Raw genomic sequence first — 20,825 nt, 5'->3', positions numbered from 1 at the left:
AGATACAGTTGTTGAGGGAAAAACTAGACTTGGGTTGTGTTTTTATTTTTTGGATACACGAGCCCCGAAGGCCCACAGAGCTGCACGTTCACCAAGCGAACAGGTAAATGCAAATCTGAAGGAAAAAAAAACACTCAAAGCGGTGGGATATTCAGCCAAGAACATATAGGCGTTCTTGGCTGAAGGCTGGGTTTCACCGCAACTTCGCCCGGAGCGCAAAGGGGGGAGAAACAGTGGAGCCAATGAGAAGGCAGCATCCAGCCCAGCTCTCTATAACTCTGTGTCACAGGGGCTGAGCAATGCCACAACCAAGTTTCTGCAGCTGGAAGACTTTCAGTGGACTATAGACTCACCAAAGCCGTGCGTTCAAAGAGCGCACACACAACCACTTCTCTGCGCGCTCTACGGGAAAAGACCAGAAAAGAATCCAACGGCGGACTTTCTTTATCCTGGAGCGCTGCTTTCACCATGAGCGCCGGACAGACGTATGAGAAGAAGATTGCGAGTATTTTGACCGATCTTCCCGGATCTATGAGTTGCCACCCGAACTCCAAGGACTCTCCTACTCTGCCCGAGTCCTCGGTGACGGACATGGGCTACTACAGCGGACAGACGGCCCACGGTCACCACGAATACTACCAGAGCCAGCCGTACGGACAGCCCATGAACTCTTACCACCATCAGTTTAATCTGAACGGAATGGGAGCTGCTGGAGCGTACGCGACCAAATCTGAATACCCCTACACGAACGGCTACAGACAGTACGGACATTACAACAGAGATCACCTGCAGGCCTCACCTCCGGGCTCAGGTAAATGTTGAGATAATCACAGCTCGTGTTGTTTGTCTCCACTGTGCGTACTGCTATCTGTGCAAAGAGCAGATTTATCTGCTCCGTCAGGTCAACTCGCTTGTTGGGGTTGATGCAGTGTTGTCTCAAAAAGGTTCTAATTCTGCATGAAAATGTGCTTACAGTGTCTTTCTTTTTAATATTACATTTTATATATGATTTTAAGATGGAGCCAAATTTTTAGAGATCTAATAAATGAATGATGTGAATATGACACCAGCGTAGCTTTCACTTGCCGTTTGATTCATTGTGTATTTACAGGTAAAGGCCACTATTGGTTCAGCATTATCAAACCGTCTTGTGTTAATATCGTTTCAACAGCAGGCCTGGGAATGAGCCAGCCACTAACAGCTGTCCATAAAACAATGATGGCTTAATTAAAGATAATAATATTCACTCCATAAATTCCGTTATTTCCACTGGTTTGCTAAATTTGAAATTTGAGTAAAAGCCATTTTTTATACAGCGTGAATGATTTAATCTTGAATTTTCGTTTGTGACCTTGGTTTTCTACTAAACTGCCATCCTTTTTGAGTTTGAAGCTATGTTCCCATTTAAATGTGAGAACACATTCTTAAATGTACCATTTTTTTGTGTTTTGTGCAGACAGAATTCGCATTTAAGCGTATAAGCAATCACACTGGCTTCGTTAGATGAATATGTTTTTTGCCTTTTAAAGCTCAAAGACGTATTTATTTACATATTTATTTTGGTTGTAATTTGTAGTGAAAGAAGAGCCAGAGCCCGAGGTCCGCATGGTGAATGGAAAGCCGAAAAAAATTCGGAAGCCGAGGACGATCTACTCCAGCTACCAGCTCGCTGCTCTGCAGAGGCGCTTCCAGAAGGCGCAGTACCTCGCACTGCCCGAGAGAGCGGAGCTGGCGGCGCAGCTCGGCCTCACTCAGACACAGGTAAGCGCCCTGACCTGGAGTAACACCTGATCTCTTCAAAACCTATCGCTGCTTTAGAGTCACGTGAATCAGGGCTTCCCAATATGGCCAATAATTTGCTGTTTAATTATACGCTAATGCGTAATTACGCACAGCAGACAGGATTTCCGTGTGCCTCTGGCCGAGAGACTTTAGTAAAAGTTGAAGAATTAAAAAAAATATAAGTAGCTAGATTATAAATTTAAATAACCACACATTTATAAATTGTTATATCTTCTTTTTTTTAAATTGAGGTTGCATTACAATTAATGTTCCCACTCGTCTCCACAGGTCAAGATCTGGTTCCAGAACCGGAGATCCAAGTTCAAGAAGCTGTACAAAAACGGCGAGGTTCCTCTGGAGCACAGTCCTAACGCCAGTGACTCCATGGCCTGCAACTCCCCTCCTTCCCCCGCAGTCTGGGAGAACAGCACCCCTCAGAGCACCCCGATCAGCAGACCTCAGGTGCCGCAGCCGACGCACAGCTCCTCGCCGCCGTACATGGAGGATTATAACAACCACTGGTACCAGCAGGGATCACACCTACAGCACCCGGGCACCGTGCACCACCCAGTCCCGCAGCAAAGTGTGGGAGCTGTTTATTAACACTGACTCAAGAGCAGATTTTTCTCTCCTCATTTTTTTTCTCCAAACGAGGTCTGTCCACCACAATGACTCTGCAGAGAAAATGTTGACTGGATTTGGAGCAGGCCTGAAATGAAACATTACTCTTTCTTTGGTTTTGGATGATCGAGAATGTTTCAGAACTGGGTTTCCATTCACAAAGCACATAAGGGATTTCTGATCACTTGTGGCAGCATATTTAAAGGACATCTGGCGTGTTTTTTTTAAATTATTTATCGCTTCTGTTGTATTTCCTTAACTTCTTTTGTAAATGAATATGCAACGTTTTTGTTTTGTTTTGTTTTTTTTAAACAAGTAGCCTAACCACAAACAGAATAATGACAAAACTGTGCGGTTGATCCATGCTACAATCAAATCGTGGGTTTGTAGAGAGTGCTCCAAAAGAAACTCAGGTCATATTTATAAGGATTTGTACAAAATATCGAAGGCTGTAAATACGTGTTTATATGCAGAACCACTATGATCATATTTGTTTGAACGACTGCACTGTGGTGCTTTCAAAACCATTTTTATATCCATGTAATTAGTCCACTTGTTGCCTTCCTGTCAATTGAATAAAGGTGTTAATTGCATGTTGTGTGTCTAGCCCATTTATAAAACAGTCTGTTGTGTGAGATTTAGGAGGAAATTACGCGTGAGGTTGGTCTCATCTTAAACAGTGTTTAAAAGAAAGCAATTTAAACTTAATGAATCGTATTTAGGCTGATTGTAAATGCATTGGAACCTGCGTTATTTCCAACTTTTTAAAGAGTAACAATCTTGTGCCATGTGATTTAAAGAAACGGCATCCAGTGAAGATACATGGCAGTTGACTAATTTACTAATGTAACTGCATGCATGTGAAATGTAACACTCAGTTTGCGTATTTTATTTTAGATTTGCATAAATTTCCAACGAGAGAAACGGCAGTTATACGAGTACACCAGAGCATAGCAGTTTATTTTGTGTTTGTGGCCAATTTTTCTGTCAATCTAGCTATCTAAAAGTTATCTCGCTGACCAAACGAGGCGCTTTGTGCTCCCAGGTAGTCTATGAGGCTGTAATTTCACAATATGGTGTGAACTGACTTCCTCGGTTTTGGCGGCGCGCACGCATGCAGACTTGTTGGAGTCGCTCGGTTTTATTACCACTCTGCTGCCAGATAACAAGAGAGAATTCAGCGCGCTGCAGAGAGAGGAACACCATGGGGGGGAGAGGGGGAAGCGAATCTGTTGCCAAAGAAAGGAGGGGGGGATCTCCCTCAGCAGGATGGACGTAAACGCTGCCAAATATTGGAAGTATAAGAAAACACAAAGCTTTTTGTGTGTTTTTTTGAAGCAGCCCACTTTCTCATTCTGTTGCAAACTCTTGATAAAAGATCCAAGCCTCCACACACGCAGGTCTTTGCATTCAACGACACACCTCTACGCAAAATTTAAACGCGATTTCCACAATTTACGGCAAAACATTCCATTTAAATGTACAAACAGCTCTTCCAACGTGATTAAATGGCCCCATGGGAGTGACCGTGGCGCGTATGAAACCTGGGGAAAACGTGGATATTAATTAGCTGAGAGATGCGAGATAAACATGACAACAACTCTGATAATGACTGTTGTGACAGCGACAATAAGACTGTCACAGAATAAAACAGCCGCCCTCTCTTTCCGTCAACTAATAAATAATGGCAGCGGACAATAAGCTGTTTGGCCACATAAACCATGCGTTATTAAATATGCTGCACACACACACACACACACACACACACACACACACACACACACACACACACACACACACACACACACACACACACACACACACACACACACACACACACACACACACACACACACACACACACAAAAAAATTATATGATGGAGAAACCGCTAATGGAGAGCTTATCCACATGGACCACCAAGGCGCCATTACGCACGGAGAGAAAATGTACCCACGGCGTTGGTGGTTTTATAACCTTTTCTCCTGCTTTTAGTAATTGGAAAGGTATGTGCCCTGGACTGGAGGTGTTACTGTACGAAACTCTATTGCAACATTGTCTAAATGTCAACACAAGAGTTTCAGTGGGACTCACAGTGGGTCCTAAGTTTTGGGATAATTCCATTTATTTCTGAATTTTATAGGATCAAGACAAATCATCTTGGAATAAGGCCTACTTTGGTTACTCCTATTACTGGTAACCCTGCTAATTATTATTCATTGTTATTTTTCGTTTGTTAAATGTCATATGTTTGTTCACATTAGTCAAGTCAAAGTGTATAAGGCAATATCACACAAAATTTGCAGCAATAAGCAGTAAAAACAGCCCTATAAATTAAAAACTAAATATGAAACAAGAATTACAATAAGCAGAGACTGCACCTGGAGAAAGGAAACATAAGAAATATTGCATTCTTTTACCTATTTTTTAAAGAATCATATGAGAAAGTATATAATTAATGATTTTATTTGTGCAAATGTTTCTGCCTTAAATCACCAAATGAAGCTGATTTGTCTGTTATAAGCACATTGAAAATGATAAATAATGTTGATTTAGCCTATACACCTTTCAGTAATTTTACAGAAATTCTAATGTCATATTTTCAGATTAATTGATATTAACTTATAATAAATGTATCAAATTTCTCCATTTTAAGAAAAAATATTTTTGTTTGCATTCTATCCATAAAAATATTTCCTTCACTTTTTAAAAATGTGTTTTTATATTTTAGTATCAGCATCATTATTCAAATTCAGAAATTAATTGCTTTTTTTTTTGGTCATATTTTCCATAAAAGTTTTTCTTCTTTGATTTCATTCACAACCCTGACATTTAATCTCTTCCACCAAACTTCACACACATTCTCTCATGATGTTGCTACAAACAATGAAATGTGTCACTGCCTCTATAATCCCATTTCCCTCATGTCCTCCTTGGCTTATATCCCTGAACTCAACACCAGTTGTCTACGGCATCAGTCATCGTGCCAGTGCACTGTGCTGATTTGACAAAAGCGGCATGATTACTATTGCCTTTTAATATCAATGAAATCTCATCAAGGCTACATGTGACCTCCCTGTGGTGGCTCCCTCAGCATGTGTGGCCCTCGGCTGTGGCTGTCAGGGGAAACATTTGTGCCGAAGACAAACGTGTGCTCGCTACAAACTGCACTTGTGTGTGTGGGCTGTCGGACGTGTCCATATATGTCATCCCCAAAACATTAACAAGTCTAAGTAGCCGTGGAGGTGGAGGTGAACTGTTGAACTTGAATGTGATCCTGCATGGCACAACATCACAGCGCCCTAAATAGAGTCGGTGCCCGGGCCCCCGGGAACCCTCCCCTGCAACAGTCAGCAGCGTGGTGTCAGCACTTGTCTCTGGGGTGCAGCGATATGGGTTGAGATGGAGGTCGGGAACTGAAATGCATCCGTGGAAAGACTTCCAGCAGCTGTCCAACACTTAGTCCGGCCTGGGCCGGGCCTCGGCTGCATTAGGATCACTCACGCTCTCCATTTTGCAGTAAACTGGGATGAAATGAAGGGAGAAAGGCATCCTTGACAGCTGTGGACCCGTGAACCGTGGCTGACCTCAGACCAGGGCCTGGCCAGGCTGGGCTGCTGATGCTATACAGCCAGTCATCACATCCTGATAAAGCCTTATGATGAGACTTATTTGCTACTTATCTTGACATAAAACTACAACTTTAGCATAAAAACTTGTATTCAACAACAAAACCCTGCAAAATAACAGAAAACTGATGAAAAGAAGTCATGAATCCTTCTTTTTCCCACCACATTCTAAAACATTTCTTGTGTGCCTGGTTTGTTTGAATCCAGTATTTTGAGTCTAGTTTCAGCTTGTGTGTGTGTTTCTGTGGCTGCCTTAGTGTCTGCCAAACTGTATTCCATCTTTTAATCCCTCCAGAGTGTGTGTGCATCATGCCCCTGAGTAAGTAAAGCCTTCCTTCTGATGAAACCAAATCATGCATTCACTCTCCCCAACAGGGAAGCTGCTCACAATTACCCGGGATGTCAGATCACTCAAGTTAATAACAATAATCACCCCAGAGACCTACATTGCCATTCGCCCATTCAAAGCAAGTGGGATTTAATAACAAGCTATTTTCCCTCTTATTGCTATCCTGCAATTAAAACCCATCAGACACCTCATATCTGATAACCCTAACCATCCACATCATTGATACAGTCAGACTTGCCTTTATCATTACCCTTCAACCCATCTCCCAGCCTTCCATCCCCTCCTCTTAGCTTGTCTATTACACGAGGAGCCTTTTCACTTTCCCTTCAATCCGCCTGCCTGATAATTGGTCCCCCCCTCGTTTGAAAGGTCCTACTCTTCTCTGTCCAACTCCACCAGCCATTATTCTAATCTGGAGATGTGAAATTGCCTATAATTTTCCCTGATGCCCCGTCACTTGGTTCAGCAATGCTCGCCTCTTCTTCCCTGGGCCCGCATGTTTAACAAGGCACATAATGATCAGGAATGAGGGAAAGGGCACGAGGGTGTGTGTATATATATAAAGAAGGAGATGTTAATGTAACACAATGCTTGTCGTTATGTGAGAAAATCAGCTCGGAGGAGTGAAAACACAGGGCTCTGATGTGGCTTTGTTCTTCACAGAGACACCACTGAAGGCTTTGGATCTGCTGAACAAGGCTGCACTTCTCTGACTAGGTAAGAACTGAGTGTTCACTGTGTGACTGAGAGGACCGGAGGCTGGAGGAGGACAACGGCTTGAATGCAGTTAGAAATGGGTATGTTATTCTTCAATGCGTTTGCATCCAAAGTGACTATTCTGTACGTTTCATTTTGCAAACAGCAGCTTTACCAAGAGCTCAGAGAGAAAACTACATCTTTAAAGTTGAGGCAATTTACTAGTATTTAGCTGAAATGCTTAAATGTAGCTTTTTGCATGCTAAGAAAATCACTTCTTCAGCTTATGGTAGGAAAAAACCTTTAAAGTTACACGTTATGTCCCTTTAAAATGACACAAGACATAAAAGGCCACATCTGAGATAGATAGGATTTTAATCCATGTATTATTTAGCAATATTTGGATAAATATCTCCACTAAATCTCCATGTGATTTGTTATTTTTCTAACCTCTGAGTGTGTCATCAGACAAACTGCATCTAATGTTTGCCAGACAGCCAAAATAGCGGTGTGATGAATGAAAAAGATAAAAAGAAGTCACTGGGTGTTTCTTTAACGCACTGTGCTCATTCATTAATCAGACATTAGCTCTCCATTTAATCAAGAGCATCAGCCTCGAACTGCTGCAAACTGTTTGTAAGGATATAAATAACTAATTCACTGTGTTTAAACAGAATAAGCAGCAGAATTAGCAAATCAGTGCAAACGACTATAAATCAGGCGCAGTTTATCGGAGTGGATAGCACAGCCATTTATCATTTTATTATGTTTGCTGTTGGAGCACACAGGAGAAGAAGGAAAATATTGTTAAAATGCTGGCTTGCACGTCCACACTGCTCTCCTCACGGCATGTGTTCCCTCCTTGGTGGAAAAAAAGATGGATGTTGCCTCAGAGATTCCCTTAAAAGCAGACGAAATAGTCTTTTTTTTCGATTTAAAAAATGAAAGAAGAGATTGCTCAAGAGAAAGCAGAAAAATACAGCCCATGTATTTTTTTAAAAGCATATCAGACTGTATTTTGATTGCAATGCTGCATTTCAAATTCGAGGAAATTACCCGAAAGGCACGTGTCTTTACAGGCCTTTGTCCTGTGCGTAAAAGTTACCCTGAATTCACCAACAGTGCGTAAAAGTGGCACCATGAATCTTTTTGTTTTACCTGCTGGATTTTTATTTTTTTATTTTTTTGCTATTAAGGGACTTATTTTGTTAAATTTAAGGTAGTGATAATGCAAAATCGTGGGAGCAAAAAAATAACACGAGCAAGCGATATTTTTCCTCACCAAATGAATCACTCCTCAGGTGTTTTGTCAAAGCATGACTGTCGAAATTCAAGCAGGTTTTCGTCAATCGCTGCGCAGGAGTGTTGATGGACAAAAGACAGCTGATATTCCTGCTTGGCGCTATCACAAAGGCTGAGCTAAAAAAAACTTTCTGCACAGCAAGTCAGCGTAGAAACTGTATTTAATCTAGAGATCAGAAACGCGTTTTACAAGCTTTTGCTTATCAGAGTCTCTCAGCTGAGTCCGGCTGTCATTAATCCAAACTTCTTTAAGCAGTCTACGGTTTGTCACGGTCGGGTGAAGAAACTCAAACGCTATTTCCCTTTGAGATTATTAGACGGTGAAAATATTCCGCTGATAAAGCAGCAACCAAATGTCACCAAATGAATCACACCAACGTCAAACAGCTTGTTTGTTTGCGCATAGCGTTAGGCTGCTGGAGCAAAGTAAAGCCTTCACACAATATGTATTTTTAAAAGTTCCTTTATCCAGAGTGTCTCGTTAAACTGCACACACAAGTCCACATGCCAGTGATGTGAAGCCCTGCAACAGAACTTGCAGTGACTTTGACATAAATCTAAAAACAAACAAGAGGGGGAAAAAAACTATTGGATGCCTGGTTTTGAGTCTTGCAGGGAAAATTGAATTCACGCGAAATACAGTGAACAAAGTCTAATAAACACGCATTTAAAGGCTTTTCAGTTCTGCGAGGAGGCCTCGAGAGAAGTTCACTGTAGCCTGCTGGGCACCAAAAAACAATCCACTCACATCATCTGAGGCCTGGACATCGCGTCCTGGTGAGGGTGATGGTTCGGGTACCAATGACCGAAACTGTTCATGTAATTGTTTGGGTGCATTGGAGCTCCTTTGTTCGCCATGGAGACCTCCCAGAGCTGTGGCAGCGCGGGCGAGCAGGGGGAGATGGAGTTGGTGCTGTGGATGTGTTCCCCCTCTGATCCGCTGCCATGCTTCATGATCTTTTTATACTTAGAGCGCTTATTTTGAAACCATATTTTCACCTAAAAGTGGGAGAAGGAAAGAGGGAAAAGCACATAATTGTCACTGAGGTTAACAATCAGCAGTAATATAAAGGAATTATCACACTCGAGGGTTTTTTTTTTTATTAGCATATTTTTCCCAATAAAACTTAACACACTTTTCATCAGAATTGCCCTGGAGTGAATATTGCTACCAATAAAAAAAAAAAAGGAAAACTGCTAATAACTCATCTGTTTTGTGTTGCTTTTGTAAATCCTGCAGGTTTGAGTGACACTTCTAACCCATTAAAACTGAGCTCTCGTGTTGTTTTATAAGGCCAGTGGTGCATGAGTGTGACAGCAAGCAATAAGAGAGTATTGTGAAATAAAAAACAGCCCCAAAAAAGGCGCTGTGGTGGGTCAGAGGGAAAAAATCTGCAAATCAAGATGGCTATTTTTGTTTAGTTTTTTTTACTCGAGAACAATGGTGTGAATAATCATAAAAAGCAGGCAAGCAGCACGAAATGCAGCACAACGGGGAGATAATTGTTGGGAGGGATTAAAGAATAATGTGCAGGAGGCCGCTGACATGACAGAGAGGATTCATTTCATTGTTTAGCTCCAATTTTGCAACTCAGACTTTTTTTTTTTTTTTCCAAAAGCAAGGCGACATCTGAAGGCCTTATTTTGCCCCATCTGAGCAGGATGAGTTGACAGGACACGTGCACCTGTTTGTCCCCCAAATGCACGTGCACGTGGAATTATTATAAGGCGTGTGCATGTGTTGTGCCCGCGTGTAACCATATAGTTGGTGTGAGAGAACGCATGAGAGATTTACACAACCAGGTGTCTGCGTAAAAGCACAGCAACATAAGAGATGTGACAAAAAAACAAGTTAAAAAAATTAAACCAAGCTATAATGACAAACAAATGACGTTTAAGAAAAGTTATAATTAACTGGTTTGATTTCATGATTTGATCTACTGCAAAACATTAAAGCTCAGCTGCTGACATCCCTCTAATTTTGCAGACCTGTAATAGCCTATTTTTGCCCCCTTTTGATAAATTTGTAACTGTGCTGCGGTCATGCTGTATTCACAAAGACCACTTAAAGGACCACAGCTGACAAAGGAAATGCAGCCACGAAATTAAGTACAGTAAACAAGGCGCGCATTAAAGGATTGAGTAACAAATTCGCTTTTCATTTAATGCGCAGAAGCGCTGTGATCCTTGATAATGCTGCAAATAAGAGGTTCAACCCGTGAGGAACATGACTCAGTTATATTATTTGCTTCAGCCTGCTGTCAGTTAATTTAGGACATTTGAAAATAAAATAAGAACAAAGACCATGGGATTTACAATAAGCAACTCAATATTGCACGTTTGGTGTTTGTGGCTGGATAATTTTAGCCTCAGCTAGAAACTACAAAATGATCCCAATAAGATCTGTGCAATTAGCTTCTACCCTAAACCTAGACATCCCCTGATCCACTGAGAACTCCTGGATGCGTTCAAGGCCCACCTGAGTCTGGGTGAGTCCCAGCTTAGCCGCCAGGTCGGCGCGCTCCGGTAAGGCCAGGTACTGGGTCTGCTGGAAGCGCTGGTGCAGAGCCTGCAGCTGCAGACTGGAGTAGATGGTCCGGGGCTTGCGGATTTTCTTCCCCTTCCCATTCAGGCGAATATCCCTGTTTTCAATCACCGTGGACTTATCGCGATCTTGTACATGAAACAGAAAACAGACAGAGTTTAAGTGGAGAAGAGTTTTGATTTATGGCCTTTTTTCTTCAGGTGAAAAATAAAAGTCAGAGATATCAATTTTGATCGACAGACGTTCAGGTTGATCTCCTTAGATAACAAAAGTGTAGACTTTTAGACAGCATGTGATAAATTGTTCAGTTTTACAGATTCAAAACAAACCAAAATATGGTGCCCCGATTGTACAGCTGGCAGGCCCTGCACCTCATGCTATAAACACACAGGGCCTGAAACCAACATAAAGATGCTTTGTATTCACATCTTCAGAATTCTAACTTAATTTTGACTCAGTGTCTTGGTAAAAGACTCACATGACACTAAAACAATTGTGACTCACATTATCTTCCTACTATAACAACAAATAATGTTTTTAAAATACGATTTGAGAAATTTTCCCACATATGGGCTGGAAGGATCTGTATTTTCTGTAAACATTGCGTTAATGTGCACTAACAGTGAGGGTAAAAACGAGTTCCTGAGGTACGCCCAAACTACACGGGCCATAATTTGAATTACCCACAGAAAATTATGGTCAATAAAATTAATGGCACCATCTCCCTTCATTATATAACGTAAGTGGCAAAGAGGGAGCATCCCTCCAAGATGCGTTGGTTTAATCCTTGACCTTGTTTGTACATTTGGTGATCGAGTGAGAATTTCCCTGCTGATGCCTAAACCTTCACTTAGCTTTCATTGTAAAACATTGTTCTATGAAGAAAAACGCCTCATTTATTTTTCTTAACTCAATAAACCCTGACATGCACGATTTTTCTCACCGGGAAAAATGCGCGCCATGTGCGTAATTACGCTTATAGACACGATGGCAGATCAGTTTTATAGCTATTAATAATACAATAGTTTAGTGTTGCTCGGTTTGACTTTCTCACATACCTGTCTGCTCTAATCTGCTGTGGGCCAGGCTGCTGCTGTTGCTGTGATTGCTGTGCTGGTAGGACATGTAAGCAGACGGGGGATGAGTGTTCACAGCGCCTGGGTAGGCGTAGCCCAAAGAGCGGCCATACGACGTGTTGCCAGGAAAAGGACTTTCGTGCTGGGAATTCCCAGCAGCGTGCAAGCCATGAACGGGGTAAATGTGGGAGAGTCCGGGAGAGTGCTGCTGGTGCGCCGGGTGTCCGTGGCCAAACTCCAGGAAGGCCGATTTGGAGGGATCTGAGCCATTCAGACTGTCAGGCATGAAACCCACAGACATCATTAGCTAATACACGAATCCATAAACCGTCGCTCTGAAGAGGGTTTCATGAGTTCTGTCGGACAGCGAGGAAAACCCGGAGCAAATCCACACTTATGTCCAATAAAAAGTTGATGAAAAAAACTTCCTCGCGGTAATAAGTCACAGTGAGCATGTTCACAGTTGATTGGGACGCAAAATCAAATAAAAGCGAAAGGGATCCTTCTTTACATCACTGGAGGAGCTGACATGGTTCTTCAAACACCTCCTGAGCGCAGAGCCTCAAACACACTGCATTCCATCTGCGCGCTCTCTGATTGGTGTTCAGCGGCCGGCTGTCACTGGAGCTCCACCATGAACTTCATTAACATATGATAAAGGATGCAGCTCTGCGGCCAAGAGCCACCTCCTTCCATAGACTCCCAAATAAATATCATTTGGCCAGGCATTAAGTTTATTCTACTCTCTTATGCAAAATAAACATTTCCCAGAAAACATGCTGCGTCTTGGGCTGTAAACAACAAATAAAAAACCTGCCCGAATTAATTTCCTTTTTTTTCTATGTATCTATCTATCTATATATGTGCAGTTAAAACAGGCAAAATTCGATAATTAGGTCAAAATTATATACCTGATGCTCTTTTACAGAAACACTATTACGACTAATTTAGCGGCAAATGCATTCAAAACAACACTTAAATCAATTATATGGAGCTTATATGGTGTTAATAATCAAAATAAATGAGATCTCGCGTTGTTTCGTTTATAAAGTTCATACGCTCCTTTCTTACCCAAATACTTTAAATCGACGTTATAAAATAATAGTGCAGTTTGCCACGTCTGTTGAGGATTTGTTCCTTTAGTGAATCGAATAGATAAAAATAGGTTAATTCCTACTTTAAAGAGTGTGTTAATAGATTTGTCGGCTGTGGCACTGAATAATGTAAAGCTAATGCACAATAAAGAGTGCATTATCTCATACATGCTCTGATATTTGTAATTTTGCTCCTTTAATTTGGCAGCTAGCAGAACTTATAGAAATGTATTTAAGTAAAAACTACCATATAAATCTATATATTCTAACATCTACAAGAAGGAGGTTGGTTATTCTTTATGGCTGCTCAGAAGTCATACTGAAGAGTTTCTATTTTTCTAATTGTTAGAATAAATAAAAATTTTACTGGTCATTGAAAACTCCCCATTTCTACTTTCAATACATGAATTAGCTCAACTATAGGATAGTTTTTGTACAGAAACCTTGATTAAAATTATGCACCAGAATGTGTGTGTGTATATATATATATATATATATATATATATATATATATATGATCTGCTAACCAGAAGGGAAAAAAAACATGCAGAACAAAGAATGACAAACTTTGAAAGGCTGTTTGACTTCAGTATTATGTGACATAAAAATACTCAGCCCACAAGTCACCCACATTATTTCTAACTAAATGTCAGGGTTCGTAAAGTAAGAAAAACAAACTGCCAAAAGAGGGCAGAATTGTGGTTTAAACTGCAGAGTCAGCAAAACTCACAAGGTGCATGTGGACACGGTGTGGGAGAGAAAAGTGTGGCTCACAGAGAGACCCTGTCTCCATTTCCCAGCCGGCCCTGAGTCGACCCACAGGTGGAGAAAAGTGCCCTCGCCCTTTAAAATCTGATAGAGCCATCATGCACTGCAGCACAGTTCGATTTCACCCCCTCATCTTGGATAAATCACATACTGTATAAGCTGCAGTGAAATTATAAACAGAGTGTTTGGTGGGTTGAACGTGGTGCTGAGCTGCTGTCCAACCCCGTCATTTTGGTCATGTCCTACCCTGTCTGCAACTACTGGGAATCCAGCAGCATTAAAGGCCTGCTGGGGGCTGGACTGCTTCCCGATTGCCCACAGGCCTCAGCCGAGCAGCCAGCCAGAACAAAGCCACAAATTATTATCATAGTAAAATTTCAGTCACAATGAAAGAAATTTAAAAAAATAAAAAATAGAGGCTGCTGAGAAGCCAGCTTCATATTGTGGGCAATGAGTTTGTGAGGCCTCGCAGCTGTAAATTGTCACTGGGCAATTATATCACTGGAGAATGCAATGCTGTGGCAGTTGATTAGCAATTTACTAGCAATTTACTGCAACATTTTTGGTGTTACTGGTGTAAAATGGAATTTGGAATTGGCTAAAAGTGACTGGTGTTTTGGGAGCAGGTGTTGTGTTGGAGTCTATATGTTTTCACCAGGAAAACAACAGTTGTGTCACTTTTTGACGGATCAGTAAGATTAAAAAACAGGAGCTTTGAGGACATAGAGGCCTGTAGGCATAAATGTACAGCTCTCCTGTGAGTGCGGATTGAGTCCTGGGCGTTAGAGCCAAAGTGTGGGCAGAAGAGGTGCATGAGCCAGAGAGGGAGAGAGAGAGAGAGAAAGCAAGGTGAGGAGGCTCTTTAAGGCTTGTAATTATGTCTGTATTGCGGGAGAAGAACAAAGGCAAGCCCTGCAGTCATGAGGCAGGGATGGGTCCTCGCTGTGGCTCTATTAATACACGCACAGGGATGATGTTGAAAACAGTCACACTCCCGAATGCAGCCCAGACTTACTGGCGTCTAGTTCTGCTGCACAGCACGCATGAGCGTTCATCTGCAGAGGTGTGTTTCACATAGGTGTACTCTCACACACACATACACACACACACACACACACACACACACACACACACACACACACACACACACACACACACCAGTTCAGTTTGTCCATCAGGCAAGCTCTGATGCAGAGTGACAGCATTCTTTGTGGACAAACCAAAGGCACATTCTCAGGCAACTGCTGCCGCTGTGATCTTCCCCACTGGCACGTCATGTCATACAAGTAACCCTCTGTTTCTGGGGCCTTCTGAGGCCTACGCTCAGACTGACAGTCCACGACCCCGGCAGGATGCAAGGATTTATTATCACAGGCTCAGCTCACCACATAATAGACATGAATGAAGGCCCGCATGCCCAATTTCAGCAGCAAAACTGTGATGGATCTGCAGCTGAGGTGTGGTTTGACACAATTACCTAACCAGAAATGCATCACTGAATCAAAGTGTGGACAAGGCGTGAGAAACATGAAGATATCTTTAAAAAAAAAAAAAAAAAAAAGATAACCCACTTGCACATGGATGGGGAATATGATGTTACATTTTGGGCTTTTCTATTGCGGCCCTTTCTTTGCTGTTATTTAAAAATAAATAAAGGTATCACTGCAACACCTCCCACTGAACAAGGTGGCTGTGTTTCATTCCTTCTGTATCAACAAAGCCAATGCAAACAATAGGATTTACATTTTTCTATGACTGTTTTCTGCCTCAGGAAAAAATGGAAGGGAGCAAGAGGAGGAGCCGGAGCAGTTCTGAGGATGATCAGCCCTAATCTCTCCTCCAGGCGCCATCACACGGGAACACTCATATCTGCACGGCCCGAGTCTCATTCCTCAAGTGCAGCCACGTTTGCTGGGGATCTGCTGTTCCTGTGCTGGCAGCATCTAAAGGCCCGAAGAGTTCAGCAGTGTCACATGATCTGGCACAAGCAGATCTGATGTTTACACTGGCCCATCTCACTGCAGAAGAGACACACCTGCCAACTGGATTACTTATGATCATGAGATTTTGTTGTTGAGGTAATATAATTCAGTTCTACTGTATGGAGAAAGTAATTTCAATATGATGAAATGATTCATTTATTGGTTATACAGTTCTAGAGTTTAAGAATTCCCTTCAGAGATAAATACCAGCTATAATTTCAATCCCTGATTCTATTTAATGCACTTTTTGAAATAAAATATGACTAATTTTCCAATTTTAAAATGAGGTAATCCATTTTTTCTGTTTCAGATTTATGCATTTTAAGTGTTTATGTACTTTCACTTTTTGTGAGTAAATGTGTAATGTTCTCACTCAAATGCTGATTGCTTGAAAAATATATAAAGATGTAAAGTCTTTGATATTTGCTGTCACATGAATCCTTTTTAAACCACAATGGACTCTTCATTCTATTTCACTTGTGACCTTTTAAAATAAAAGCTTAATTAATTATTATTAATTATGAGTAATGGGGCCAAAGTAAAGGTCATTTTTTGCCGCACAATTTCAATTATAGTAAGAAAATATGCATTCGTGTTTGCCATTCTGTCTTCAAATAATACAAATGCATACCAGGAGACTGATTGGAAAAAAGTTAGTTCCTTTTCTTTTGTTTTCTTGTTGTTTATTAATTCTGTTTGGATTAATGATCAAATGGTCAAATAAAATAATGGGTAAAATGACCCTTTATACTTAACAGGTCGAGGGTTTATTTGAAATGTTTCATGATCATTCTTTCCTGTCTATTATTTTTTTGGAATGTAGAAATGTACAGCAAATTGGAGATTAAAAATCGAGCAAATTCATGGAGCTTTTTAATCACGTGTTTGTCCCCATGCTGGCATAAATATTTTTAAAAAAGAGACGCACAAATTAAATAGACACACACATATAAACAGATAAATTCAATTAATAAGTAAAAGTTTTTTTGTTTTTTTTAAAAGACGCAATTAACTCTCCAAACTGCGGTGACTGAGGGTGAATGATATTGCGTGGGAAACGGCGAAGTGTGTGTCTGGTTTTCTGGCTCGGGCTTTTGAATTCATCATTGGCATAATTGTTACCAGACAGCGGATGACAGCAGCAGCATCGCCCACCGCCGCTGACGGTTAGACTTAAACTTTTAATTGATTGGTTGAATATAGAGACTTTGGCAACTCCGTGAAGAAAAAATAAAATAAGGACGTCTGGAATCCGTTATGCGTAAATACGCACGAGCCATTTTGGCGCAACCTGAGCTCGGTGTCACTCGGGGCATCTGATTTAAACGGCTTCATTTGGAGAGAAAAGCGGTCATATGTCTAAATTACGCACTGGTGATTTTTCTTTCTAAACGTCCACATTCATCTGGTTTTGGCTGGAAAAAAGGCGCATTTGGTGCCCGTTCTGACTGTGGGCGCGCACAAACACTCAGAAAGCTCCAGAATCAGTGCAGAAACCTGAAGATACGGATGAAGAGCTGATGGACAGTCAGTGAAGCAGCAGGGACAATGTGTTGGGTTAAATCTCGGGGCTTCACAGCTCCAGCAGTGCGCGCCTGCTCCACATCTGGAACAAAGAAAGCCAGTCTGGGTCTATCCTTGGTGTTTACAGCTCTGTTGTTTTTTCACACTCCTCGCAAAATCTTGCCCCGACACACATTCCAGACTCACCAGCTCAACATGGGGGGAAAAATATACTATATTTTTCCACTGTAAATCTTGCCCCTAGTACCAGGGGAGGCGAACAAAGAGAGAAAAAAACAAAAGCTTTAAGCTGGCATGGATCAGTGGGGCGACAAGAGGGTGGCAGCAGCTGGAGGAGTGGCCAAGACACTGAGAGATGTCTCTGTGTGAAAATCCTGCCTGGCAGGGTGGCTGAGATGGCACATGAGTTCAACTGAGGTCAAAAAAAAAAAAAGGCTGAAGGAGTGGCATCAAGAGCTGGGAAGGCTGGTAACTGTCTGTTTACAGGTTTCTGAGGAGAAATCTGATTTCAGCAGCATTTAAAAAAAAACATACACACAAAAACATCCTTTTGTGAGGAACCTGAAATAGAACTCAGCACCAACAATATCTTTAGGCCATAATTCTCCTCTAGAAACAATAAAAAAAGATTCACAGTGCCCATAAAGTCACTAGAAAGGACTCCAGGTTTAACAAGCTGCAGATGTTTAGACAAGAAAATCATCTAAAAGAGGGAATTTCTAGGTTTTTTCTGTCTTGAAGGAGCAGATGAGCTGACAGACGGAGTTGGAAATAATGAACATGCCGGACAATGATTTGCCCAGGGGAGTCACACATGCACACCCAATCAACACACAATGACACATGGCTCGGGGTTGCCAGCTTTAGACACTAGGGCCTGTTAAAGACCGGTTTACCAGGTCCAAGGATTATCCAGCTGAAGTTACCTGCCCCTCTGGTAACGTGAACCCCTTTTGTGGTCTGCGGGGCAACAGTGTGCGAGACAGGCGTCAAGTTGAAAATGCCAGCCGTGATGTGGATGATGAACTCTGGAGGATGGGACATCTGTCTGGGCAGCAGGAAGGGTCAGCAGGGAAGGGTTTCCAGGTTAAGTGACATGGCCAAACAATCATACAGCACTATCTCCTTTCAAGAAACGGGTCTTGTGAGAATTTATGAAACACAGCATGTGTCAAAACAGGTTTCCAGAAACACCTACAGCAGATCTCCTATTATACAATGATATCCTTAAATAGAGAATTAATATTTGGCCCCATATGGAGCTTTCACAGCCGTGAGGTCAAAGCCCTTACTTTATAGTGCTTCAATGGGAACAACTTGACAGGATCAAGTTCAGCTCCTGACAACAAGCCCCGGCTCTGTCGAGTGTTAAGTTCCATTGTGACCTACAATAGGACACAATGGTCCCCACAGCACCAGGCCTCCACCACGCTGAGGATCAAGTGACAGCAACTCTCAGAGAAAAACTGAGCAAATTGATATTAGAGTGTGTGTATTGTATGTATCATGTGTTTGTTTTTAACATCAGGCAGAACAGGAATATGGTGCATGTGAAAATGCAGTAGCCAGTGCACTGTAAATGCAAATGTGTGTGTAAATGAAAAATAGGAAATTGTCAAAACTGAATTCAAAGACTCTTGAAGTAATTACAGTGCCTTAAATTTTCCCAGGATTTATTTTTAACTTTTGCATTTAAACATCTGTAATGAGAACTACATATTCCTGTAAATGAAGTAAAATATAGTTTTTGTTCATGTACCATCAGTATTCTTATTTAGTCAACAGCAATATGTCAAGAGGTATCCTTATGAAGGATAATATTACACTGTACACAACCTGAGGGGAGGGACGTAATATTTCAGCAGCATTTCAGCACCAAAAAAATAGCGTAATGAAAATTTGCTCTCATAAAAATGCAATTATTTTCTATAATTAAAAATTCATTTTCCAGCTTTAGTTGCATATGAGATCATGTGTGATTTTTTGGGGAGGTGCTTATTAAAGTTCAATGACAATATTCACATGTATAAAAATGCTGAAATGACATATAATATATCTTATCACTAGATAGACAAAGGATTTATATAATATTTGCAACTGTGTTCTTCATAGATTAAAATTCTTATTGACATTATGCGCTGATTAAAATACATTCTTTCAGCATAATTGTTGAGAACCTTTTATTCTGTTTATTGTCATGAATTGTATCTAATCGTAAAATTATTAATGAATTAAACGGCTTTGTCTATTAAAATGAAATGTAAACATTAGTGAAATTATGATACATCTGCAAATGTAGTCAAACTTTTAATGAATGCCAACTTTCTTTTGAAATGAAAATTTTATGATTAATCACAGTTCCAGGTTTTTAATGTTATTTGACATAAATTCATGATCTAGTTCATGGCTATCTTTATTAGTATCAAAAATACAGACAAAATGAAAGTAAAATAAAACTGAAAAATATGTAAAATTATCTTTTTTAACAGTGTAAGCAATATGTGAGGCAATAGTTGACAGCTTCGCATCGTGGCCCAATAGAAACTGTGCTGAGTAGATTTAGAGAAATATCTTTAATTATATGGTGCAAAAACAATACAAGTTCAGTACAAATGTGAGGTCATCTTGACGGTACTAGCATTTAAGAAAACATTTTTGTAAAATTTGTTCTTCAGAATTACATTCATATGTAAGAAATTTTTGAAGGAAAAATAAATAATATTAATAAATAAGAGATATTTAAGACAACATTTAGCAGTGATAGGGGATCTTGTGGCCCCTTGGAGACACCTGTGAACACAACCGTGACTTATTAACATATTAATTAATTTAGTGTAGTGAACTTGTTAGCAAACAGTTAGCTACTCACACAACCTGCATACATAGAGTTATACTAGAATTAACCAGAGTCATGTGTGCCTACACCTGATGAATACACCTTCAATATTCTCTCCTTTTAGCTTTGTTTTTGGTCTCTACCAGCTCCGGGGGAAAATCTGTTTTGTTTTTTTTAGCTGCCAATTTCTCCAACAGCTAGTGCCATTTTTTCTGTGTAATGTTTGGTGCTAGCCGGGTAGCATACAACCAGGTTATTCAATTTTTAGTAAAAATGAGTGTTGGGGTAAACCAAAACAATAAAGCTGTGGGCCAGAAAACCAAAACAGTGAGTTCCAGGAGGCTATAAAACACTACAACATTGAAGGGAACCACAGTTGGTATTAGTTCTCTGTAGGTTTGTCAGCATAACACTTTCCAATACAGGTAGGCTTGTTGTCAACACACAGATTTTGATTAGAGCAGCTTTAATTACCGTATTAATTACCACCAGGAAGAATACATTCATTAAAAGGACACCTGTTGTGTTAAACACCCATAAATAAATGAAAAGTATGATAAACTAGTGAGCAGCATGGTGATTTAAGTTGCTCCGCTGACCCTGGCTGCATTGCGACATTTTG

At 40.8% G+C, this 20,825-nt stretch overlaps 2 protein-coding genes and 1 long non-coding RNA gene across 3 annotated transcripts; 2 read left to right on the top strand and 1 right to left on the bottom strand.

Annotated features, from left to right (window-relative positions):
• Window positions 1-289: 289 nt before the first annotated feature.
• dlx3b (distal-less homeobox 3b) lies at window positions 290-2,996 on the top strand. The gene is made up of 3 exons (XM_023273226.3): window positions 290-811; window positions 1,577-1,761; window positions 2,071-2,996. Exons 1-3 carry the CDS (start codon window positions 469-471, stop codon window positions 2,383-2,385), a joined length of 843 nt encoding a protein of 280 aa, XP_023128994.1. The 5' UTR covers window positions 290-468; the 3' UTR covers window positions 2,386-2,996.
• Window positions 2,997-6,899: 3,903 nt separating this feature from the next.
• On the top strand, window positions 6,900-16,598 carry LOC129347440 (uncharacterized). Its single transcript, XR_008599556.1, has 2 exons — window positions 6,900-7,097; window positions 15,633-16,598. It is a non-coding gene; the product is annotated as an uncharacterized LOC129347440 (long non-coding RNA).
• On the bottom strand, window positions 8,826-12,584 carry dlx4b (distal-less homeobox 4b). The gene is made up of 3 exons (XM_023273224.3): window positions 11,982-12,584; window positions 10,858-11,051; window positions 8,826-9,377 (listed from the first exon to the last, which is right to left on the bottom strand). The coding sequence occupies exons 1-3, from the start codon at window positions 12,301-12,303 to the stop codon at window positions 9,123-9,125; spliced, it is 771 nt and encodes a 256-aa protein (XP_023128992.2). The 5' UTR covers window positions 12,304-12,584; the 3' UTR covers window positions 8,826-9,122.
• Window positions 16,599-20,825: the final 4,227 nt, after the last annotated feature.

Source organism: Amphiprion ocellaris, chromosome 18 (assembly GCF_022539595.1).
Source record: "Amphiprion ocellaris isolate individual 3 ecotype Okinawa chromosome 18, ASM2253959v1, whole genome shotgun sequence".
Classification (NCBI taxonomy): domain Eukaryota; kingdom Metazoa; phylum Chordata; class Actinopteri; family Pomacentridae; genus Amphiprion; species Amphiprion ocellaris.
This window is presented reverse-complemented; position numbering and strand designations above follow the sequence as displayed.

What these genes read in the sequence shown, in the direction of transcription:
- dlx3b (XM_023273226.3), top strand. Translation starts at nt 469, where the DNA reads ATGAGCGCCGGACAGACGTATGAGAAGAAGATTGCGAGTATTTTGACC. An exon ending in GGCCTCACCTCCGGGCTCAG is followed by an intron (nt 812 to 1,576) that starts GTAAATGTTGAG and finishes TGTAATTTGTAG; the next exon opens with TGAAAGAAGAGCCAGAGCCC. An exon ending in TCGGCCTCACTCAGACACAG is followed by an intron (nt 1,762 to 2,070) that starts GTAAGCGCCCTG and finishes TCGTCTCCACAG; the next exon opens with GTCAAGATCTGGTTCCAGAA.
- dlx4b (XM_023273224.3), bottom strand. Translation starts at nt 12,303, where the DNA reads ATGATGTCTGTGGGTTTCATGCCTGACAGTCTGAATGGCTCAGATCCC. An exon ending in CAGCAGATTAGAGCAGACAG is followed by an intron (nt 11,052 to 11,981) that starts GTATGTGAGAAA and finishes TTCATGTACAAG; the next exon opens with ATCGCGATAAGTCCACGGTG. An exon ending in TGGGACTCACCCAGACTCAG is followed by an intron (nt 9,378 to 10,857) that starts GTGGGCCTTGAA and finishes TCCCACTTTTAG; the next exon opens with GTGAAAATATGGTTTCAAAA.